This window comes from Sorex araneus, chromosome 2 (assembly GCF_027595985.1).
Source record: "Sorex araneus isolate mSorAra2 chromosome 2, mSorAra2.pri, whole genome shotgun sequence".
In the NCBI taxonomy this organism is placed as follows: Eukaryota; Metazoa; Chordata; class Mammalia; order Eulipotyphla; family Soricidae; genus Sorex; species Sorex araneus.
Window position 1 is genome coordinate 7,690,060 of NC_073303.1, and position 23,262 is coordinate 7,713,321.

Sequence of the window (23,262 nt, forward strand, 5' to 3'; positions counted from 1 at the left end):
TGAGTCAGCCGTGTGCAAGGCAAGCACCCCACCTATGGAACTATCACTCCAGCCCTTATGTGTCTTTTTCTTGATATAGCCCTTTCTCATAGATGCCTAGTTCTGATCAGTGATGATTTTGTGACTATTAACTTTATATGTCAGTTTGACTGGGTCAAGGGATATCCAGATAGCTGGCAAAAGATTATTTCTGGGTGGTGCCGTGAAGATGTTTCCAAATGATATTTGACTTGGTAGACTGAGTAAAGAAGATAATGATGCTGGTAGGCACTACCATCTGTTGAGGGTCTGACTAGAATGAAATTGGAGGTGGCCACATTTGCTTTCTGCCTGATCCGGGACACCCATTTTCTCCCCTCACTCATTGATGCTCCTGGTTCTGCATAGTTTAGACGCTCACCAGGACTTCTACCATTAGCTTCCCTTGTTCTCAGACCTTTACATTTGAATTGAAACTGTGCCATCACTTTTCCTGGGCCTCCAGCTTACAGAGGGCAGATTGTGGGACTTCTCAGCTCCTGTGATCACATAAACCAATCCATCATAAACCATGTCTTTCTATGTATTGGTCTGTGTCCTATGGTTCTGCTCCTTTGAAAGGAACTAATATAATTCTCATGTCATCAATAGCAACATATCACTTTTGTGCAGTATTTCCAATATCCTATACGGTATGTGTCCTATGGTTCTGCTCCTTTGAAAGGAACTAATATAATTCTCATGTCATCAATAGCAACATATCACTTTTGTGCAGTATTTCCAATATCCTATACGGTATGTGTCCTATGGTTCTGCTCCTTTGAAAGGAACTAATATAATTCTCATGTCATCAATAGCAACATATCACTTTTGTGCAGTATTTCCAATATCCTATACGGTATGTGTCCTATGGTTCTGCTCCTTTGAAAGGAACTAATATAATTCTCATGTCATCAATAGTAACATATCACTTTTGTGCAGTATTTCCAATATCCTATAGGTATATGACCATAATTCTATTATTACTATCACATTCGACAGTGTTCAAAGTTTATTCCTGCTCTGTGCTCAGGGATCACTCTTGGCAGTGCTGAGGGAACCATATGTTGTGCTAGAAACTGGGCTTGTCCACAGATAAGACAAGCTCATTTACCCCTTTACTCTTTCTTTGTAGTCCAATTTTATGGAACCAAGTATCATATAGGATGTTTTTTTTTCTGTACAGTCTCATTTTTCAGAGGTCAGAGAGGGAAAGGATCAGATGTTCTTATTTCACCCAAACCTCCAAGCACAGTCTCCATAGTCAAACATTAGATAAACTTGCTGGCACAATTCCTTCCCCTACCATACCAGCACTTATGAAACAAGAGTGCATATACTTTATTGAGGATGTCGCTGGAGGCAGGGATTGGGACACACCCAGCAATGCTCAGTGGTTATTCATAGCTCAGCAATTATATCATGGCTCAGGAATAATCAGGAATTATTCCTGGCAGTGCTCAAGGGGCCATATAGGATGCTGGGGATCGAACCAGGGTTGGTTGCATGTAGGGCAAGCATGTAGATCAGCAATAGAGTTCTTGTGCGTGCATGTGAGGCCCTGAGTTCAATCCTCAGCACGGTATATGGATATATATATACATACATATATATACATATATATATATATATATAGAGAGAGAGAGAGAGAGATGGAGCGATAGCACACAGCAGGTAGAGCATTTGCCTTACACTCAGCCAACCCGGGTTTGATTTCTCTGTCCCTCTCAGGGAGCCCGGCAAGCTACCGAGAGTATCCTGCCCGCATGGCAGAGCCTGGTAAGCTACCCGTGGCATATTCGATATGCCAAAAACAGTAACAACAAGTCTCACAATGGAGACATTACTGGTGCTTGCTCAAACAAATTGATGAATAACGGGACGATAGTGCTACAGTGCAGATATATGTGTCCATATACATATTCCGAGTCAGCAGAATGAAGCAGGACCAGCTCTCTCCTTGTTGGTCCTTAGGAGGCTCAGAAGCTCTGAGTGAAGGGTCAGCCGCAGGCTTGCCATGACCTCTGGAGACTCTTCTGAAGGCTGGCTCTGGCTCAGATTCTTGAACTTGCTGCGTTTGCATGTGGTCAAACTTTGCTAAGTCAAAGCACTGATGTCTGAGTGGAGGGAGGCTTAGTGGGGGCGAAAGGGAGTTAAATGTGATCCAGGGAGCAGGAGAGTGAGGCCTGGTTGCCTAGTAACATCTCTGAGTCACATTCCTGGAAGTGTATTTAAAAGGGAGTGCTTTTTTGTTCCTAGAATAAAAGAGAGCAATGAAAAGGGACCTTAATGGAGCCAATGTGAGGGTGGATTGAGGGAGGGATAGAAGGATTCAGAAAGGGTTGTGTGGACCACTGCAGAATCCACCCCATTACACATTGTTCCGGTTAACTTGAGTAATGCATTCACCTTCTGGACAACAGGCTACAGAAAACATGAAAACACTGAAGGTTTTAGGAGTAATGCATCCATTTATTATTGGCTTGACTTCCTGTTGTTTCCCTCTTGCCCTATTACTCTGTGTCCCCAAGTCTTGCTCAAGTCTTGCCCCCAAAGGAGACCTTGAAACCTAGATTTGGATGCAAGCAACATATTTGGGAAGTGATCGCCAAAAACACCGTGGGGGAAGTTACAAAGTGAAGAGGGAAGAGCCAATAAGGGGTTTGATTGAACCTGGGTTGTCTCTGAGCACCTGCTCTCAGTCTCACAATCTGAGCAATTGAGTGGAACTTGAAATGATCCAATTTTCAGAATTGTCATGAGAGATGGGAAACCAGAATTTATACACAACCCAGATCCACCTTGGCAAAGAATCTTCTAGGATGAATATCAACAAGAAGTGTTTGCAGAAAGAGAGAGACAGAGAGACAGAGACAAAGAGAATGAGAGAGAGAGAGAGAGAGAGAGAGCGAGAGAGCATTTGAGAACATCAAAATGGACACACACACACACACACACACACACACATAAAAAAAGGAAGTGTGGGAGAGGGAGGGGAGGAAGGAGGAAGAGAGACAGAGACAGTGTATTGAGAAATTTAGACGGCATCTCTTTTTCTCCAAAGGATGTCAGGTGCTATCAGAAAACCCTTCCAATCATTCACTGGACTCCACTCCTAGCTCTCACTCCTTTTCTTCCCATTCCATCCTGCACTGACTTTTCTAATTATCAGACACAGATTCCTATGTCTTCCAGTTACTTGGGAGAGGAGAAATGGGTTAACAAAAATTTTAGTCATTTCCAATAGGCCTGTATGTCTTCCAAGGGAAATCTTGAGGCAACTTACCATTGTCTCTCTTCTCTCCAACTTATCATGAAAACATGTTTTCATTTTTGGTATCTCAAGGTTTTCAATCCATTGGTGGTATGAGCTCAGAGTAGCAAAGAATTGAAGGGTCACTAATCAGTACATGACTGGTTTTTTTCCACTCAGCACAAACAGAAGTTTTATAATTGATGCAAAAACCTTGGTAGAACACCAGGAGAGAATCCCAGAATTCTCCGAGCCCTTTACAAATTTCAATGAAAAATAAACAGAAGTAAACCAATGAAGATTTTTGAGTTAAAAGTGTGGGCAGGAGTTGGAATGCGTTCATGGAGCACACAATGGGGTGAGTGTTACTTTCTGTGAATATGTGATTACTGAAAACTGATCACTAAAGCAATAAATAAAGATGCCTTTTGTTTCATTTCTTGTTCTTAGAAATCTGTAGGAAATTCCTTTTGGCTGTAGATACCAAGGCATTTTTCCTGTATCTGGGTAACTAAAAGTCTGTTTGGCAAGTTGGGGGTGGGTGGGAGAGAGTATTAGAGGCTACAGGTGAGGTTCTGACTCATCTGACCAGGCTGAAGGTCACCTGTAGTCAAGCCCAGTTGAATTTGTCCAGTAGTATGAATTTTCACACTTGTCACTATAGCGTGATTTTTCTATGTAGTGGGAGGGTGGGAGATGGGATATGGCTCAGGGAGGGAATGGAAGAGGAATTGTATTGGGTAATTTGCAGATTCAGAGAAGGAAGGATGACCGGATATTCCAACATTTTTTGCTAGGAAGTGGTGGCAGAGATGGACTGAAATTGTACTGAAGGGACAATTTTTGTGAGAGAGACAGAACTAGTCATTCTGTACTTTGAACAGTGTCAAAATTTATTTTGTATGAACACTGATATGGTTACAGAATGTTCTTGATCTAACTTCACTCCAATTACAGAATGACATTGTCTGTTTACATTGAAGGTTAAATCTCGCCCACGATGTCCAGAACAAGTCATCCTAAACTCTAATATCCCTTTGGAATTTAATATCTAAATTCCTAAATTCTTTTTTTTTTCTTTTTGGGTCACACCCAGCGATGCTCAGGGGTTATTCCTGGCTTTGCACTCAGGAATTACTCCTGGCGGTGCTTGGGGGACCATATGGGATGCCGGGGATCGAACCCGGGTCGGCCGCGTGCAAGGCAAACGCCCTACCCGCTATGCTATCGCTCCGGCCCCTAAATTCCTAAATTCTAATATCCTAAATTCCTAAATTCTAATATCCCTTTGGAAAGTAAAATTTTTGGAGATGAGGTCAAAGACACATTGCAGAATCATGAAAATATATTTTTTTATTTTTTATTTTTGCTGCTCCTTTACTACTGAAAATAATAAAAACTGGGGATATACTTCAGAATTGGGATTTTTTTTAAATCAGAAATTACTTTCAGTCAGAGAAAGTTAAATGGCAAGGCAAATATTTCACTACACATCACCAGGTCTTATGAGTCATTCTCCTTGTCATGCAAGTTTTCTTCTCTCTTTGAAGCCCTCGGCCCCTGCTGCATTTCTAGACTCAGGGTATATATACGTCTTCCCGACTCTGAGTGGTAGTAATTTGGTTGCTTGATTGCAGAGAGGGAGGGGGAAATTTTCTCTCAACCTCTACACTGGAAACCAATAGCTCATAAGATTGAAGCATGGTAAATTGAAATGTCTGGGATACTTAGGCATGTGTCTTGAGCCTGGTGGTAGCAAAGGGTTGGTTTGAGGCAAAGCATTATGGAGGTTGGGCAGAAAAAATGACTCTGTAGACCCGTCTCCCAAAAATGAGCTTAACTGTTCCCTGTCAAGTCAATAAAATGGGCGTGTGATGAGGGAAGGGCCTTTGGGAGTCCATGAAGAGGTTCATCTCACTTTCCCTCACTTGGGAAAACTTGTTCTTATGGTAGAATGTGCCAAGAAACCTACCTCCCATTCTTGCCCTGCCTGCTCTCACACACAGGGGTGACGAGGTGAGTCATCAAGAAAGCCATGTCCAGCAACTTCCGCCCATCCAAAGTGAAAAATTAAGTATCATTTTTATTCAGAATTCCTAGAATTAGATAAACTTCCATGGAAGGTCTTTTTGTTGTTGCTGTTGTTGTTTTGGGATCGGCGATGCTCAGGGGTTACTCCTGGCTCTGAACTCAGCAATCACTCCTGGCAGTGCTTGGAACATCATATGGGATAGCAGGGAACAAACCTGCATTGGCGGCGTGCAAGGCAAGTGCCTACCCACGGTACTATGGCCCCTCCATAGAAGACCTTGATTCTGGATTTTCTCCTGTTGGAGTGGCTGTAAGGAAGGCACAGTCAGAGCAAAAATGGGATTGCTAACATGATAGCTGGGATCACTATTCCAAACCTAAGAGTGACCCCAAAGAAAGGGAGAGGAGTTCCTAGGTTTGGATTCCCTTTCTTCTCACTGTGCTCCTCCTCACGCTTCAGCTTCTAAGGGCAGAAAAGAGAAAGAAACCCTGGGAAATCAAATTAATTTTTTTTTTGCTTTTTGGGTCACTCCTGCCAATGCACAGGGGTCACTCCTGGCTCTGCACTCAAGAATTACCCCTGGAGGTGCTTGGGGGACCATGTGGGATGTTGGGAATCAAACTCTGGTCGGCCGTATGCAAGGCAAACGCCTTACCCGCTGTGCTATCGCTCCAGCCCCCCCGAATTAAATTTTTATGGGCCTGAGAGAAGGTACAGAAATTAATGTGCTTGTCATGCATGTGACTGATTCCAGTTCAGTCCCCAGCACAGAGCAAGGAGTAGCCCCTGAGCACTATCAGGTGTGGTCCAACTTCCTGCACCAAATAAATAAAGTAAAAACTAAATAGTTTTCAATGCTAATGAGAAATACTTCTGTGAAGACGGAATTAACATAAACACACACACACACACACACACACACACACGCATACTTGTGACTTTTTGCTCATTGGAGCTTGGTTTTCAGTAAGGTTGGTTCCTGGTTCCTGTTGAGTCTCAGTACTGTGATACGCTGTCCGGGCTGACCGGCTCCCACGTAGGTCTCCTGCCTGTCCATTCCCCAATTTTGCTCTGAATGCAGGGGCCTCTTCATGGTACTTGAATCCATTCATTTCCGCTTTACGTGAAAGTGTTTTTGGAAATTAAAAGACAAACTCAAGCATTGATGGAATTCTCTGAAACACTGGAGTTGCCACTTGTCAAAGCTGGACACACTGCTTTGTCACTTGCTGTCTGGTGCTTTTCATTAAGAGCCAGCCAAATCATATCCTAACAACAGTTCCAAAAACAACAGCACATACACATACACCCCCCCACACGCGCACACACGCACAGACACAGACACAGACACAAGCGCACACACACACACACACACACACACACACACACACACACACTCAAAACCTGACCTGGGCCGGAGCGATAGCACAGCGGGTAGGGCGTTTGCCTTGCACGCGGCCGACCCGGGTTCGATCCCCGGCATCCCATATGGTCCCCCAAGCACCGCCAGGAGTAGTTCCTGAGTGCAAAGCCAGGAGTAACCCCTGAGCATCGCTGGGTGTGACCCAAAAAGCAAAAAAAAAAAAAAACAAAACAAAACCTGACCTCCCATACTATTAAATAAACTACTTCAGTGTCCTAAAGCTTTGCAGAATGTGTTCTTCCATACCCTATGGTAACAAAACTTTGGATTTTCAGTTTGTTTTGGAGGCTAACCCAGTGATACTACTCTCGGTTCATCGCTTAGGGACATCGGGGACGGGGTGGGAGTGGAGGATGGCAGGGGTGGTGGAGGTGAGGGGTGGGATTTTGAATCAAGGATTGAACCTGGTCTTCCTGCACCAAAGCATGCACACTAGCATGACACGTGGAGGTAGCAATGAGGATCTAAATGTTTAAAATGTCCCAGTTCTTCACAAGATTTATTTTGCATGTGAAAACAATGGTGATTTTTCACAAAACATATAATATATAATATATATTATGAATATATCTGTAAATGGTATATTATTTATTTAAATATAAATATAGTAAAATCTAAATATCTCCCTCTTAATCTCCTAGAGCATAAATATTGACAGATATGACCCAAAGAAACAAAAGGTCTCTGGGTCCTCAGCTTATAACAGTATAAGAATATAATACTTATAATAGTATCCCAGCATTTCACTTAGGATATTTAACTCCTTAAGTATCTAAGGGCATCCTAAGTCCCCAAAGCTGGGAACTGCTGTTGTTCCCACTGAACCCCAACCTTGGGGAGTCCACGTGGTTGAGGACTCACTGCCCAGCTGGGACCTTAACCCCACGTGAAGCCCAGTACCTGAGTTTGGCCTTGCCTGATGCTTGGTTGTGGGTCCAGATGGGCCCCACCAGGCCCAGCTCCGTCCTCGCCCTTTCTCCAGCTCAGTTCTCAGTCTGGAAGCTTGCCTGTGGCCTGCAAATCCCGGGGTGGTGACTAGAAATGATCCTCAGCTCCCGGGACCCCCACGTGGCTCAGTCAAGAAGGAGCTTGACCACAGCCGTAGCCTTGCCCACTATTCTAGCTGCTTCTATCTCTGACCTCCACTGTGCTTATCCCGCCGACTTCCATCTTCCCACCCCTCCATCCATACCAGTGTTTCCTGTTGCCATCTCTCTGACGTCAGGTTGACTGTGTCACTTCTCACACTTTCCTCAAGGCTGGCGGTGGGTGGCCGCCCTCTTGTTCCCGGGTCCCGATCCTGCCCCCAGCTCAGGCAAATGACAGACTCACAGCAGCCTAATGAGGGAGACCGGGGCTGGCGCCCGCATCGGGGAGACCTCTGGGGGAGGGTCTCTGATGTGACCAGAGGGGAGGGCCGGTTGCTTCCAGGGGTGCTGTGCCCTGTCGTGCCGCCGTCGGGGAGACCCTACCGGACTCTCGGACTGAGGAACTGGGCCTGAGATTCGTGCTGAGTCCCAGTTCTATAAAGGATCAGGCCCGTCTCCGGCACGGTGACGCCCTGGGCCCCAGTGAAGGCCGGACAGATGAAGAGGGGACTGTCATCAGACCCCAGCCGGAAGAAGGGCCTCAGGGGCCCAGAGAAGCGCGCGCGGGGACACGTGTAGAGGTGCGACCGGTCCCGCATGTTGTAGAAGGAGACATCTCCAGACTCGTAGTCGAGGAAGACGGCCACCCGGCGGAGGCGCTCTCTCAGCGGGAGAATCCTCTCGGGAGAGGACAGGACCCGGTACTGACCTTCGAACATCTCCAGGGTCCAGAAGCCGTTCTGAGGGACCAGCAGGGCCTCTCCTTTCCTCTCGACGCCGTCTCTGCAAACCCCCACGGCCCACACCATCACATTCTCCACCTCCACCTCCCAGTAATGCCTCCCTGAGGAGAAGCTCTCCCGGCCCAGGACGCAAGGCCTGCAGTCGAATCTCTCCGGGTTGTCAGGGACGCTCTGCCTGCCGGGGCCCCGTCTCACGCTTCTCCGGTCCTCTGACAGGAAGAGCTCGGGGTGCGCCGTGTCTGGGTCCAGGAGCACATCAGCTGCGGAGAAGTCTCGGGTTTAGACTGGAGTCTCGGGAGAAAGTGCCATTCCAGTGCCCGCAGAGGCCCCGGAACACCAGCGGGGTGACCTTTCCACAGATCCCCGGCAGGCCCGTCAGAATCACCGAGGCTACACTGTGTGCCAAGAGCGTGGTCGCAGGTCGGGATAAGCCAGGTTCTAGGGGACGGAGCCAGCTTAGCAAATGAGCTGAAATAAATGGCTCCCACTTTCTCTCAATTTTCTTCCCACCTTCTCTTTTTTCTCTTTTTTAGTTAGAAACACACTAAGTTTGGTTTAAGCTTCCTATTCTCCCAAGGAAGCATGAAGGCTAATTGCTCATTTTCCAGATTCCAGGTTACTTTCACTGGTCCTCTGGGCTCTGCTTGAACCAGGTGACAATGGGCTTAAATAACTAAGGGCACTCTTCAAAAGATCTTTTAAAAGCACAGGGCCAAAGAGATAGGACAGGGGTTAAGGTGCTTGCCTTGCATGCAGCTGACCCCTGTTTGATGTGGTGCCCTGAACATTTTCAGGAATGGCCCCCAAGCAGAATCAGGAGTAAGCCCTCAGCAAGCCAGGTGTGGTCCCCAAACCACTGTAGCACTGTAGCACTGTCATCCCGTTGTTCATTTATTTGTTCGAGCGGGCACCAGTAACATCTCCATTATGAGACTTGTTGTTACTGTTTTGGGCATGTTGAATACGCCACGGGTAGCTTGCCAGGCTCTGCCGTGTGGGCGGGATACTCTCAGTAGCTTGCCGGGCTCTCCGAGAGGGACAGAGGAATCGAACCTGGGCCAGCCATGTGCAAGGCAAATAAATACCCTACCTGCTGTGCTATCGCTCCAGTCCGTCCCCAAACCAACCAAATAAAAATTGTTTTAATATTAAAAGGACAGTTGTCATGGTAGTGGGGGAGAAACTGGACATTGGTGGTGGGAAATGTACACTGGTGAAAGGACAGGTATCGGAACATCTTATGACTGAACCCCAAACATGACCAACTTTGTAACTGCGTATCTTATAGTGATTCAACTGTAAAAATGTTTAAAAAGAATATTGAAATAATCAGTGCAAAATTTCTAGTTCCTGTGACACAATGAAGGTTGCATAAGTAGGTCCTATTATAATTAATATAAAAATAAATCTAAAAAATATAAAAAGGATAGTTGTCCCCTAAAGCCAACCTGATGTGAGAGAGGATTTCCGGGAACAAGGTGGAAAGAACCATCTCCATCTGGGTTTGCCTCAACAACCTAGTCTAGCACCCACAGCCCTGGGCTCCCTGCAGAGGGTATGCTGCTCGAACCCCTTTCCGCTGCAGTTATTACTACCCAATCTACATTGTATTGTGTTGAAATCATATTCTTTTTCTTTTGGGGTCACACCCAGTGATGCTCAGGGGTTACTCCTGGCTCTGCACTCAGGAATTATGGGGGGGACTATATGGGATGCTGTGGATCGAACCTGGGTCGGCCACATGCAAGGCAAATGCCCTACCCACTGTCCTATTGCTCCAGCCCTGATGATAGATGATGAATCTGATGCTAGAATGTGCTTAGCAGGAGAGACCAGAGGCTCCTGTGCTCTCCTGTTTGCACAAGCCCTTCCGGTTCTGGCTCAGACACAGAGTATACTTGTGATCCTGTCAGGTCAGTGCAGTTCCCCTCACCTAGCGGGACATCCCGAGACAGCCTTCGGGAAGCTACTTGCTTCTCCCTGCACTAGGCTCTTCAGCTGTGTGGGGTCTAACATCTCCCAGGTCACAAACAGCCAAGCCTTTATTGTCTTCTTTCAAATAATCCAGGATCCCAAGAGCAACAACTACAAAAATGTGACCTTTGGGAGAAGTCACTGTGTAAGGTAGACCTGAGATTCAATTATTCTGAGAAACGAAAGGCTGGTGGAAAGGAAGCCTCTCAGCTGACTGGAAGCCTCAGCGATTCCCTGCCTGAAGCGCTAAGATTCACCACTGGGAAAGTTTCTGCGGATGAACCATCCCTTGCGGCCCCCTGCCAGCTGGCACCCTTTGCCATCCATGCTAATAGTCCCGTTGGCTGGCTAGGGAGAAAGCTCAGGACTGAGGGCGTGTCGGGGGCACTCACCAGCGTTTAAGAGGGTTCTTCTCCAGCCTGCAATGAGACAGAGAGGGGGGCTTCGTCAGAAAACGGCCAGCGGAGCAGGGCACAAACTGTGCGTGGACTCACTCAGGAAACGGTCAACTTACGCAGTTCCTCTTGAAGTTGCTCTGCAGGGAAAAAAAAAAAAAAAGACAAAAACTAAAACCCAGAAATGAATGAATGTCCTCAATAGCAGAGAACCTGAGCTTGTATCAGAGGATGAAGACCTGGCCTTTCCTGTGAAGCCCACCCCTCTCCCCTGCGTCTAGGGAACTGTCATGATACCAGGAGTGACAAGTGGCCAGCGGCTGGGACGCTCAGTCCTTGTCTGGGTTGCTCTGAAGGCAAGCCCCCAGGCAGAGCTGCTAAGCCAGGAGGGGGCCAGGGCCTGGCTGCTGCTTCCAGGCTTCCAGCTGTCCCAGCTGTGTCCCCTGGGATGACAGGGAACTGTCCTACTCTTCTGCCTTGATGTTTGTTCTCTCTTTCTCTCCACACCGTCGCCCCCTCGGGTCCTTACCTGCATCATCCGTCTCTTCACTTTCCCCCTCCTTTTCCATGGGCTCTTTGTCCTTGTGGAGTTTCTTGATGAGGCAGATGCTGGCGGCGCTGAGCAGCAGCAGAGCCGGTAGGGCGGCCAGCAGGGCGGGCGTCCAGGAGGAGGTGCTGGGAACCACAGGCTCTGGAAGGGGAGCCAGGGAAGCCCCTTGAGGGAGGAACTGAGTCAGAATGAAGAGCTCTGGGGGTCCTCTCCGCTTCTCCCCCAGAAGCCCCTAGTAGAGCAAAAGAGTTTGCTTCTACCTGGTGTGCCTCACAGAGATTGTCCAGGTTGGGGGCGGGATGGAGGCCCGGGAGAGAGAAAAGCAGAAACACTGGAATCCGCCTGGAGAGGAATGGGGGGGAGGAAAGCTCGCCGGTTAGCTGCAGTCACCACAGCACAGCTGTCACCGCTCCGCCTGCAAGTCTTTCTGCCCAGACGCTCAGCAGAGCTGCCTACACCAGACCATGGCGTTGGCTCCAAACCCTCAGTGTCTTCTGCCTCACTCAGAAGCACAGCCAAGGGGCAACAGTGCCCTTCTGAACGGACCCACGCTCTCAGAACTTATTTCCTCCACTCTTCCCGCACTCCATCCATCCCAGCCGTCCCTGCCTCTTGGGGTTCCGTGAAACTGCCAGACACGCTCCTCTGCAGGCCCTTTGCACGTGCTGCTCCTGCTCCCCAGCCTGCTCCCTCATCCCCATCTTTTTAGTGAGTCCTTCCCTGACCCTCCTGTTTGTGGAGCATGCAACAGGCACCAGAGCTGATAAGATCTGTCCCTGCATAGCAGATAAGACCTGTCCCTGCACAGTGACCCAGTAGCGCATTTTACAAGCACCAGGAATCTGATGTTTGGTCTCATCCCCCAAGAACTGTCACCTAACTGCATTCCTAACTGCAGCATCTAGCCTTAATTGGGATTGGGCAGGGGCAGAGTGGGAAAGGTGATAGGTCAGTGATGCTAAACTTTATGTGATTGGACCATCCTCTTAAGCCCTCTTAACCTCTTAAGACCATCCTCTATAATACAGGTGTCTAGTTGGCAATGAAGTGAGTGGCCATCAGCCGTCTTCAGAAGTTTCTCTGTGCACTTGGCATCCTTCGCCCTGCGTCTGCCCAAACCCGGCGTGCAATGTGTCTGGGCATGTTGGGGAAAACTGTTCCCCAACACCTGTTCAACCCCTCCAGGCCACTGGTTCTTCCTCTCTCCTCCCCTCATCAATCATTTCCATAGTGCTCATCCCCATGAATCTACTCTGCCATGTCATTAATCACTCTTCATTTTCATTCCTTCATCGATGGCTCTGGTCACTCTAGAACAGAAGCCCCAGGAAGGGGGGGTCCCTTGGGTACTTTGCTTAGCCATTTGCCTTTGGTTTCTGCAATGGTGCCTTGGACCTAGGCGATGCTTGTTCAGTGTCTGTTCAATGAATTGATGAGAGTCAATGGAAAGAAACTGCCACAGTTGAGCCCCTTGGAAGGTCCCGGGGTAGGAACAGGCTTCAGAGGGAGCACCGGGGGTGTGGAAAGTCACTCATCCGTACCACACTTCACGTTTTATGAATATTCTAAATGCTTAAGAATTGCTACAGGGTAAGACCCATAGGGGGAGTGGGGGAGGAAAAACTATCAGATTCACCCTCAAAGAATAGGTGCCTACTAGGTTTGGAGTTGGTTTTTTGTTTGTTTTGTTTTTTGTTTTTAGGTCACACCCAGCAGTGGTCAGGGCCATGACCAGGCAGTGCTTGGGGGTTACTCCTGGCTCTGCACTCAATAAATACTCCTGGAGGTGCTCAGAGGACCTTATGGGATGCCGGGGATTGAACCCAGGTCAGCTGCACGCAAGACACGCGCTCTACTTGCTCCAAAGCAGACGCTGTACTATTACTCCAGGCTTATTGTGTGTTCTGGGCTGTAATTTATCCTTTGAACATGAGTTTGAAGCACTGAGAAGTTCCACTTACAGGCAAAGCTTTAGGTTTCCTATATGTGGATTCTGGATCTGATTCCAATTTATTTCATAGTCATGGATTTAACCAACCATGGGTGTCTGTTGAATCCACTGTTGGCTAGTCAACTGGTACCACCCTCAGAGACAGGGTCAGCTATAATCTGTACATCTGGGGATTTGTATGGCCACTGGATGTAGTGTGGGTGGGGCTGCAGATTTTCAGCAGCTCAGGGGTCCATGGTCCTGGGTCAAGTGCATTTGATTTCTCCAGTGACAGGATAGAAGCTTCAGCTCTGCTGAGTCTGGGACCCTTCCACCCACACCCCTTCCTCCTCGTTCTCACTCCAGTTCTGGTACCTGCCGAGGACCAACCCCACACAGGAGGCTCCGGAGCACAGAGAACTCACCGGGAATGAAGATCACACTTTCCTCCTCCTGGCCGAGCAGGGTGTTGTTGACCGCGCAGGACATGTTCCTCACAGTGCAGTCTCTGATGATCACGGCCAGGGTGACGGTGAAGAGGCCATCTGTGTCCACAACGTAAGCCTCCTCCAGGGCCTGCACGACTTCCCCATAGGGGTCCCGCCACACTGCGCGGGGCTCCGGGTACCAGCCTCCAGATGTGCACTCCAGCCAGATGCCCCCATCCTCCAGCACCTGCATCTCAATGAGGGGCGGGGAGCCCAGCCCTGCAGCAGAGACCAGGGCTGAGTTAGAAGGAACAGCAATGGTGTCTTAGCCAAAGGATCTTGCAGAAACCGTTCTCTCTGTGTGTGTGGTGGCGGGAGGAGGGGCTGGGCCTGACCACAGATGGTCAGGGACTATTTTTGGCTCTTAACTCAGGACTGACTGAGCCCTGGAGGTACTCAGAGGACTGTGTTCAAGCTGGGGTTGACAAATGCAAGGCAAGTCCCTTAACCCCTGTGATATCTCTCTGGCCCCAGAAAACTCATTCTTAAAGGGTCACCCCAAGGGAAGAGAGTTGCTTTAGTTTCCTGAAGCTCTAGGGTTAATAACCAAGACAGAAACCTGTCAGGCTGGCAAGATCTTAAGAAACTTCTGACCTCCAGATGCTGGATCCTGTTTAGAGTTTCACACCACAGCTCTCTGACCATCCTAAGTTGCTGATGATTGGGCCAAACCCAGCGATGCTCAAGATTTACTCCTGGTTCTTCTGCATTCAAGATGACTACTGGCAGGGATCAGGGGATCAAACCTGGGTTGGCCATGTCCAAGCTAGTGCCCTACCTGCCGGACTTTTGCTCCAGCCCTGGTACTCTCTTGACAACATAATGTATTAGAAAAATCTTGATGCTTTAATGAAATTATCTATTCAAGTGAGTCACTGTCACTATAATCAGTATTTAGGGATTGGAAAAAAAAGGTAAAATTAATGCTTATCGAGAAATAAGATGCCGCTGCTGTACTATGCTGGGCAACCCTTATTTATTCCAGCTGGCCTTCTGCAATGCTTGACCATGCCCTTCTCTCTCATATTGGACAGTTTGAACGAGAAAGTACATGGTGCCCTCTCAAGTACCCATATGCCAGGCCCCATGTCAGATGGGATTTCCCTCTAGATCCTCAGTGTGCCCAGAGGTACAAGGTTCACGCATACCCTCATCCTGGTTTTTGATCAACCGCCATCTTTTCCAAGAAGCCTTCCTTCCCATTCTATTTATCATAGCCCCCCCTCCAAGCTCCCTCCAGCCCTCTCCTGCTGTGTCTCCCCTATAGTACTCTACACTGACACACAAGTCAGTTTCCTTAAGGTGATATTTGCTGATATTCTGCCTTTCCAGAATGTGAGCACCCCACGGGATACATTTCACTCACTGATTTATTCTCAGTTCCTAAAACAGTGACTTGAAATGCTTATCAAATGTGTTGAATGAAGACCAGAGAGATCAGTCAATGGCTGAGTGTGTGTTTTGCATATGGAAGGTCTGGGTTTCACCACTGGCTTCTCCATGAACACAGAGCAAAAATGCCTTGATTCCTGGGTGGAAAGAAGCCACATCCCTCTTTAAAGGGAGTTCCACAGAACTGGCTTACAGAACTGGACTTCTTTTTTTTTTTTTTTTTTGCTTTTTGGGTCACACCCAGAGATGCTCAGGAATTACCCAGGGCTGTGCTTGGGGGACCATATGGGATGCCAGGGGCTGAACCCGGGTTGGCCACATGCAAGGCAAACACCCTACCTGCTGTACTATCACTCCAGCCCCACAGAACTAGACTTAACAAGGTGGGGGAGGGTGGTTGGAACAATGTTTGAGGTTTTCTGAGTGTGGTGTCGGAACTCTGGACACATGAAACTTTAACATAACTGTAACTCATGGTGCTTCAAATTAAATTAAAAATAAATTTAAAAGGCGGGGGTGGTGGTTTGGGCAGATAGGTGCTAATCCACAGTGAGCCTGAAGTTGGGAGAGTCACTATCCCCGAGAACCCCACCTGATAAGACGACGCACCTGCCACCGTCACCCGCATGACGGCCTCATCATAGGATCTGCCTTCTTGGAAATAACAGCGGTAGATGCCGTTCTCATGGGCAGTGACGTTATGTATGACCAGTGCCACACGGCCGCGCTGGATGTCTTCGCTCACGAAGGTGGTTCTCCCTCGGTACGCTGCCATCTGCTCCTCATTCCGCTCCTGCCCGCCCTTATACACCAGCACTGCGGGGGAGAACTGAGACCGGAACCAGCGCACCTCCATGTCCTGGGCATTTTTCTCTGGGAACAGGTGGCAGCGTAATGTGATGTTTTCTCCCACCAGGACCAGGATTGGATCCGCGGGTCCCACCACTGTAAACTGGGCTGTTCGACAGAGTGGTAGAATCAGACAAGGACCCCAGCCACCAAGTATCAGGACAGAGGTGGCTCTTCCAGGGGACAGACTTAGTCTTCCTAAGGTCACAAAGGCTGGTGCGCTGAGCATCAAGGACCAGCAGCTGTGATTGGTTGGCACAAACAGAGGCTCGGAAGAAATTATTGAGGCTGTTGATGATGAACTACTGAGGCTGCTGCTGTTTCAGGAGGGAACACTGAGGCGCACACACTGAGCCCTCCAACGGGCCTTATGTTTAGAAACATTTTCATCAGTTCCCCCATCAATACACGGCCTAACAGGTGCTATAAACACGAGCAGTCCAACATGGTGGCCACCAACTACTTCTGGTGCTGCAAATTCAAGATACACACACAATTTGTGTAAGCATGTGTGTGTGTGTTTGTGGCACACCTAGCTGTGCTCAGGGAAGCACAAGGGATGCTGGGGATCATACCCAGGTCCTATCTCTCCAGATCCCACACACAATTTCGAAATTTTGGGGGACAAATAATGTTAAATATCAAATATGGGCCGGAACAATAGCATAGCAGGTAGCATGCTTGCCTTGCATGTGGCTGACCCGAGTTCAATCCCCAGCATCCCAAATGGTCCCCAGAGCCTGCCAGGAGTAACTCTTTTTTTTTTTTTTTTTTTTTTTTTTTGCGTTTTGGGTCACACCCAGCGATGCTCAGGGGTTACTCCTGGCTCTGCACTCAGGAATTACTCCTGGCAGTGCTTGGGGGACCATATGGGATGCCGGGGATCGAACCCGGGTCGGCCGCATGCAAGGCAAACGCCCTACCCGCTATGCTATCGCTCCGGCCCCAACCAGGAGTAACTCTTGAATGCAGAGCCAGAAGTAGTTCCTGACCATCATTGAGTGTGACCCCAAAACAAACAAACAAACAAAGAAAAAATATTAAATGTTTCTCTGGCATTCTTTTACACTGATTAAAAGTATAAAATAATAGTAATTGGAGGTTAAACAAAATGTACGAGCAACATTTACTTCTGGGGCTGGAGAAATATTACAGCAACCACACATGCTGCCTTGCACATGGTCCACCAGGGTTCAATCCCATAGAGTTCCTGGAGCATGGGCAGTAATGATCCCTGAGCACAGAGCCAGGAGTAAGCCCTGAGCACAGTCGGGTATGACCCAAAACCTCAAATAAAAATAATTTAAAAAATAACAAAATGTGGGGGGCTGGAGAGATAGCACAGCGGGTAGGGCGTTTGCCTTGCACGCGGCTGACCTGGGTTCAAACCCCAGCATCCCATATGGTCCCCTGAGCACGGCCAGGGGCAATTCCTGAGTGCAGAGCCAGCCAGGAGTAACCCCTGTGCATCACCAGGTGTTACCCAAAAAGCAAAAAAAAAAAAAAAAAGTGGGGCTGGAGTGATAGCATAGCGGGTAGGGCGTTTGCCTTGCACGTGGCCCACCCAGGTTCGATCTCCAGCATCCCATATGGTCCCCCGAGCACTGCCAGGAGTGATTCCTGAGTGCTTGAGCCAGGAGTAACCCCTGTGCAACGCCGGGTCTGACCCAAAAAGAAAAAAATATATATTTATAATATTTCCTTCTATCTTTTTTTCTAAAATGTAATAAGAAGTGCTGAGAATATTGAGAATAGCCAGTGCACTCACCCGCGCGGCCCTCAGGGTTTTCCTACTGGACCGCAGGGGTCTTATTTCAATGCACGCGGGCAGAGTGAAAGGGCGAGCACCCGTTTAGGGCACTTCTCTTCGCTCTTCTGCTCTGCGGAATGAAGGGGTGAGTGTCCTTTCTGAGAAGCTGACGGGGTTCAGGGCATGCACCCCTACCTGACGACTGCAGGAGCGAGCAGAGGAGGAGGAGGAGGGAGTGTGGCGGGTAGCCACGCGGGGGACCAGCGGGCTCCATCAGCACCGAAGTCAAGCTCCCGGCCGAGGCGGGGACCGCACTCCTACGGGACAGACGCGGGCGGTCACTACGGACCAGTGCTTGCCTTTCTCATCTAGGTCAGGACCCCAACTTTTGTCTTGGACCGCCCGCTTTTAGGTCGGCAGTTCCAGCCTCGGGGAGACCCGGGAGGTCGCTTTCCGCCCTCGTTGGCTCAGTGCTCAGGTCAGCGTTGAGTTTCTCCGCTTTGTCACCCGATATTTTTTCCATCGCCTCCCTCCGTTCTCTCCCTCCTCCCCTCGAACAAGCGGTGCGCCCCGAGGAAGCCTGTCGGGAGGCGCCTGCCCATCCCGCAGACCCTCTCCCCCGGGCACCCCGTCTTGTATAGGCCTCGCCCCCGCCGCCCCCACCCCCCGACCCGTCTGGGTCCCCCGGGGGCTGCAGTCCCTTTGCACCTCCGCTTTCCTACCTGCGAGGATTCCCCTCTGCCCGCTCTCGGCTTGCTCCCCGCCTCCCACGCGCCGCTGCGGACTTTGATGCTGCCCCTTTTTTCCTCCAACCTGCCCGGGGCGCGGTCGCAGCCGTCCCGAACCGGCAGAAGGAACTTGTCCTCGCCTCCCATGGATGTCAGAGACGCGGGACCGCGGCGCCTCCCTGACCCCGAAGTCCCCAGATTGTCGATGCCTGGGTGAGAGCCGGGACTGGCCGGCGGCAGGTGACCCAGCCAATAGGAGCCCTGAGCTGGCTTCCTCATCAGTTACTGGCAGAAAACGCCCGTCGCAGGCTCAACGTCGAGGAAACTGCCCGGCGACCCGACCCTCTTCCACCAGACCCACGCGGGCCTCCTCCCCGCGCAACCTCCCGGGAATCCCTGGAGCTCGAGACGCCTCATCTTCCGCAGCTCCACCGAGCCCTGAGTTCTCATTCCAATTTGGTGCATCCAGAGACGCCCAGTTGCCAACAGAATTTCCCGGCGACGGGTCCCTAACCGCGGCTCAGTCTGGCTGGTGGGACCTTAGCACAATTCGCAAAATTTAGATACAGTTCTGTCAATCCCAGGGCTGGTTCCACGGTGCCGGTGGAAGAGGGCAGCCAGGACCGCGGGAGGCAACAGGCCGCATCCCTCTGCTGATTGCAGTTCAGCCTGCGGGTCTTGCAGGGATTCTGGAGACTCAGAGAAACTTCTTGATGGCTGCGGTATCTGGTCAAGAACCAAAAGCCACAGATCATACAGTCTTAACTCGTCTCACACGGTCGCTGCTTTCATCATGTAAACCTGGGTTTGCAGCCCACACCACGTGGTTGGGTTTGTTTGTTTGTTTTTTTGTTTTTTGTTTTTTGTTTTCTGGTGCCAAGACATCCAGGCACTTTTTATACTTAGTAAGAAAGCATATGGGGCTGGAGCCATAGTACAGCAAGGTAGGGTGTTTGCTTACCCAGCTGACCTGGATTTGATCCTTGGTATCCCATATGGCCCCAGAACCTTCACAGAAGCAGGAGATAACCAATTCTGCCTCCAAACATCTTGAGGTAAGGGTTGCAGTGCGGCCAGCAGGTCAATCTATACCTGCAGGGGAGTGCATTAGCAGACTGATGGTACCTTCAGACTTCCTGATACCACAAAATTACCTCTGGCCGGATCCCAACAACTTGGGACCAAGGTTTTTGAGAAATGAAAAGGCCAAAAGTTAGGTATGTGGGAGCCATGCCTACAAACTACCTCCGGCTCAACTATACAAGCTCATTTATTGGTCTTGCATCTGAAACCCTTAAATAAATCTTGAGGGGCTGGAGCGATAGCACAGCGGGTAGGGCGTTTGCCTTGCATGCGGTTGACCCGGGTTCGATTCCCAGCATCCCATATGGTCCCCTGAGCACCGCCAGGAGTAATTCCTGAGTACAGAGCCAGGAGTAACCCCTGTGCATCGCCGGGTGTGACCCAAAAAGCAAATAAATAAATAAGTAAATATTGAAAGAGATCAAAAGTCATAGTTAATCTCAGATTTGTGTAAGGCTGAACATAGCAGGGTAAATTGGAGGGGGGCGGGTCAGCCTGGTGCCTGTCCCTGGCAGCTGCTTGCTTCAGCAATCCAAAATCACCACCATACTGCTGCCAGACTCCACCATCTCCAAACAGGCCTCACTGAGATATAATCTTCTGAAAATTCGGGTAGGTGGATTTTGTGACTAAAATCTCCAAACTTTCTCTGTATCAGGATGGGCTATCTCCCCCACACCTTCCTGTACTTTCAGAAGCTTTGGCAGTCACATCCATACAACCAGAGCTGCCACTCAGTTAAAAAGCTACTCCAGTCTTACTGTCTGATAAAAGCATTGAGTGTCCTGAACAAACTTGATACCTCTTAGTGTCTGTATTGCAAACCATAATGCACAAAAGGAAAAGGAGAGAGACAGAGAAAGAAGAAAAGTGCGTCACATAGAGGCAGGCTGGGGTGGGGTGTTGGGGGATGGTGGGAGGGAAACGGGGACATTGGGGTGGAAAGACACACTGGTAGAGGGACGGGTGTTGTATCATTGTATGACTGAAACTCAATCATGAACACCTTTGTAATGATCTATCTCATGGATAGTCAGTATAAAATATATATACATATATATTTTTAAAAAAAGACATTTTGAGGGATGGGTATTCATAAAATGCATGTGGATGAAGTAGGCCTGAGGCTCTTTCTTTAACTCTTTCACCATACCAAAGCAATACAGTCAAATTGGGTTTTTGGGGAATTTTAATCTTAGAATTAAAGTTTAACCTAAGATGGGCTGGAGTGATAGTTAGGGCATTTACCTTGCACGCAGTCAACCCGGGTTCGATTCCCAGAATCCCATATGGTACCCTGAGCACTGCCAGGAGTGATTCCTGAGTGCATGAGCCAGGAGTGACCCCTGTGCATCACCGGGTATGACCCAAAAAGAAAAAAAAAGTTTAACCTAAAAATTAAAGTGGCCAAATTGGGGTTTGGGGAGAATTTTAATCTTAGAATTAAAGTCTTTTTCTTTTCTTTTCTTTTTTTTTTTTTTTTTTGCTTTTTGGGTCACACCCAGCAATACACGGGGGTTACTCCTGGCTCTGCACTCAGGAATTACTCCTAGCAGTGCTGGGGCGGCCATATGGGATGCCAGAGATCGAACCAGGGTCGGCCACGTGCAAGCCAAATGTCCTACCTGCTGTACTATCGCTCCGGCCCCTAGAATTAAAGTTTAACCTAAGAATAAAAGTGGCCAAATTATTCATCATTAGTCTCTTTTAAGTCTTTGATTTCTAGCACTTGCTGTAAGTGAGATCAACTTGCTTCATTGTCTCCTTTTACATTTCCATCCTTTGCCCCATGTCCCCCCCTCCACCCTAGTCTTCCATTCTCTGAAATGATAATTAGGACAGAGAGCCAGCCAGATTCATTTCCTCTCACTTGTCCTCTTAACAAGTTTTCTACAAGGATTCTCTGAAATTCCTCTGGGCCCCGATTGCAGATATCACTGCTTGTGCTCTTAGCTCTCCTCTGGCAAAAACAGGGTGTCTTCTGACCCCTCCTCACTGTTTTCCTTTCATACAGAAACCAAATCCAAATTTGCTTTGGTTGCATAAACACGGAGCTTGTTTGGACACAAGCTATCGCTATCAATGCAAACTGTACTTTAAACAACCGTTTGTTAAAATATGAAGGGCAAAAATGCATTTCAAAGGCCACATGGCCTTTGAACCAAATGAAGTCCTCATCTCAGATTAAAAAAAAAAAACAAAAAACTGATTACCACTTGTTATCCAAGGATCTAATGCAGCTGTCTATGTCTTCCCCAAAGACCTCAACTGTTGTATTGAGAATGATTCATGACCAGATGACTTGAATCAAATAAAATATCATTCAGGTTAAGAATATTTCAGGGGGTCAGTAGATAGCTTCAAGGGCTGGAGCACATGTTTTGTGTGCTAGCATCCTGGGTTTTGTTGATTTTTTAGTTAAAGTGATAACTCTGAGCACTGAGAGCCTGGAATAATATGTGAGCATTGCCAGGTATAGCCTAAAAACGTAATAAAATAGTTTTAGGAATCATTAATGTTTGTTTTCTGAAATTTTATCTATCTTATAATTTCAGTTCTTCTACATTTTGTCTTCTGTCCAGGTGACATTTGACAGTATTATTGTCTAATACGGGAGTTCAATTTCTCTTCCAACGGTGGTACACCTGAGGCATTTTTTTGTACTCAAAATGCAGAAGGAACATGATTTTGAAGATTTAAATCAGGTGGTGAATTGCATTACACCTCAACAGACAAGAAAAATAAAAATTACACACTGCTGGGGCTGGAGCAATAGCACAGCGGGTAGGGTGTTTGCCTTGCACACGGCCAACCTGGATTCAATTTCCAGCTTCCCATTTGTCCCCTGAGCACCGCCAGGAGTAATTCCTGAGTGCATGATCCAGGAATAACCTCTGTACATCACTGGGTGTGACAAGAAAGAAAGAAAGAAAGAAAGAAAGAAAGAAAGAAAGAAAGAAAGAAAGAAAGAAAGAAAGAAAGAAAGAAAGAAAGAAAGAAAGAAAGAAAGAAAGAAAGGAAGGAAGGAAAGAAGGAAGGAAGGAAGGAAGGAAGGAAGGAAGGAAGAAAGAAAGAAAGAAAGAAAGAAAGAAAGAAAGAAAGAAAGAAAGAAAGAAAGAAAGAAAGAAGAAGGAAGAAATGACCCACTGCGAATCGATTCTTTGAGATTCTGTGGCTTTTATATTTCCTTTCCCCCCCCCCAAACACTGATACTTTTCACATTTTTTTCTTTGCAAAGTATTAAGATTCTTCAGGGATTGTGGGCTGTGGCTAATCAGAAATCTGGCGGCTGGAGAGATAGTACAAGAGTTAAAGCACTTGTTGCATGCAGTTGACCTATTACCACATAGGGTCTCCCCCAGAATTGCCAAGAAGTTACCCCTGATCCCAGAACCAGCAGTAATCGCTGAGCCCAGCCAGAGTTGTTCCAATGTCCCTGTAACCCCCAGCCCCGCTGTGGGGCGAGCAGTGCGTAGAAATGGGCATGTAGTGAATAGGATGACAATTTGTTCAAATGACAAACGCAACTTGAGAATTGATTTTACAGAACTGACCAGAACTAGGGG

General features: G+C 48.2%; 1 protein-coding gene across 4 annotated transcripts; it reads right to left on the reverse strand.

Moving 5' to 3' along the window:
- Positions 1-6,958: 6,958 nt before the first annotated feature.
- On the reverse strand, positions 6,959-18,802 carry LOC101556410 (butyrophilin subfamily 2 member A2-like). Of its 4 annotated transcripts, XM_055128892.1 has the most exons (8): positions 18,608-18,802; positions 18,081-18,202; positions 15,896-16,243; positions 13,832-14,113; positions 11,456-11,641; positions 11,046-11,066; positions 10,924-10,950; positions 6,959-8,817 (listed from the first exon to the last, which is right to left on the reverse strand). In XM_055128892.1, exons 2-8 carry the CDS (start codon positions 18,157-18,159, stop codon positions 8,195-8,197), a joined length of 1,566 nt encoding a protein of 521 aa, XP_054984867.1. In that variant the 5' UTR covers positions 18,160-18,202; positions 18,608-18,802; the 3' UTR covers positions 6,959-8,194. The 4 variants fall into 4 exon arrangements, with proteins under 4 accessions (XP_054984867.1, XP_054984868.1, XP_054984866.1 ...); XM_055128893.1 differs by lacking the exons at positions 18,081-18,202; positions 18,608-18,802 and adding an exon at positions 17,904-17,985; XM_055128891.1 differs by lacking the exons at positions 18,081-18,202; positions 18,608-18,802 and having other exon boundaries at positions 11,456-11,617; positions 15,896-16,474.
- Positions 18,803-23,262: the final 4,460 nt, after the last annotated feature.

Bases quoted from the DNA above. Each gene is read 5' to 3' on its own strand.
- LOC101556410 (XM_055128890.1), bottom strand. From the start codon at position 16,364: ATGCTCAGCGCACCAGCCTTTGTGACCTTAGGAAGACTAAGTCTGTCC. The intron at 11,642-13,831 runs GTGAGTTCTCTG...TCCTCCCTCAAG, and splicing joins AAGTGTGATCTTCATTCCCG to GGGCTTCCCTGGCTCCCCTT. The intron at 8,818-10,923 runs GTGAGTGCCCCC...ACTTCTCCGCAG, and splicing joins AAGAACCCTCTTAAACGCTG to CTGATGTGCTCCTGGACCCA.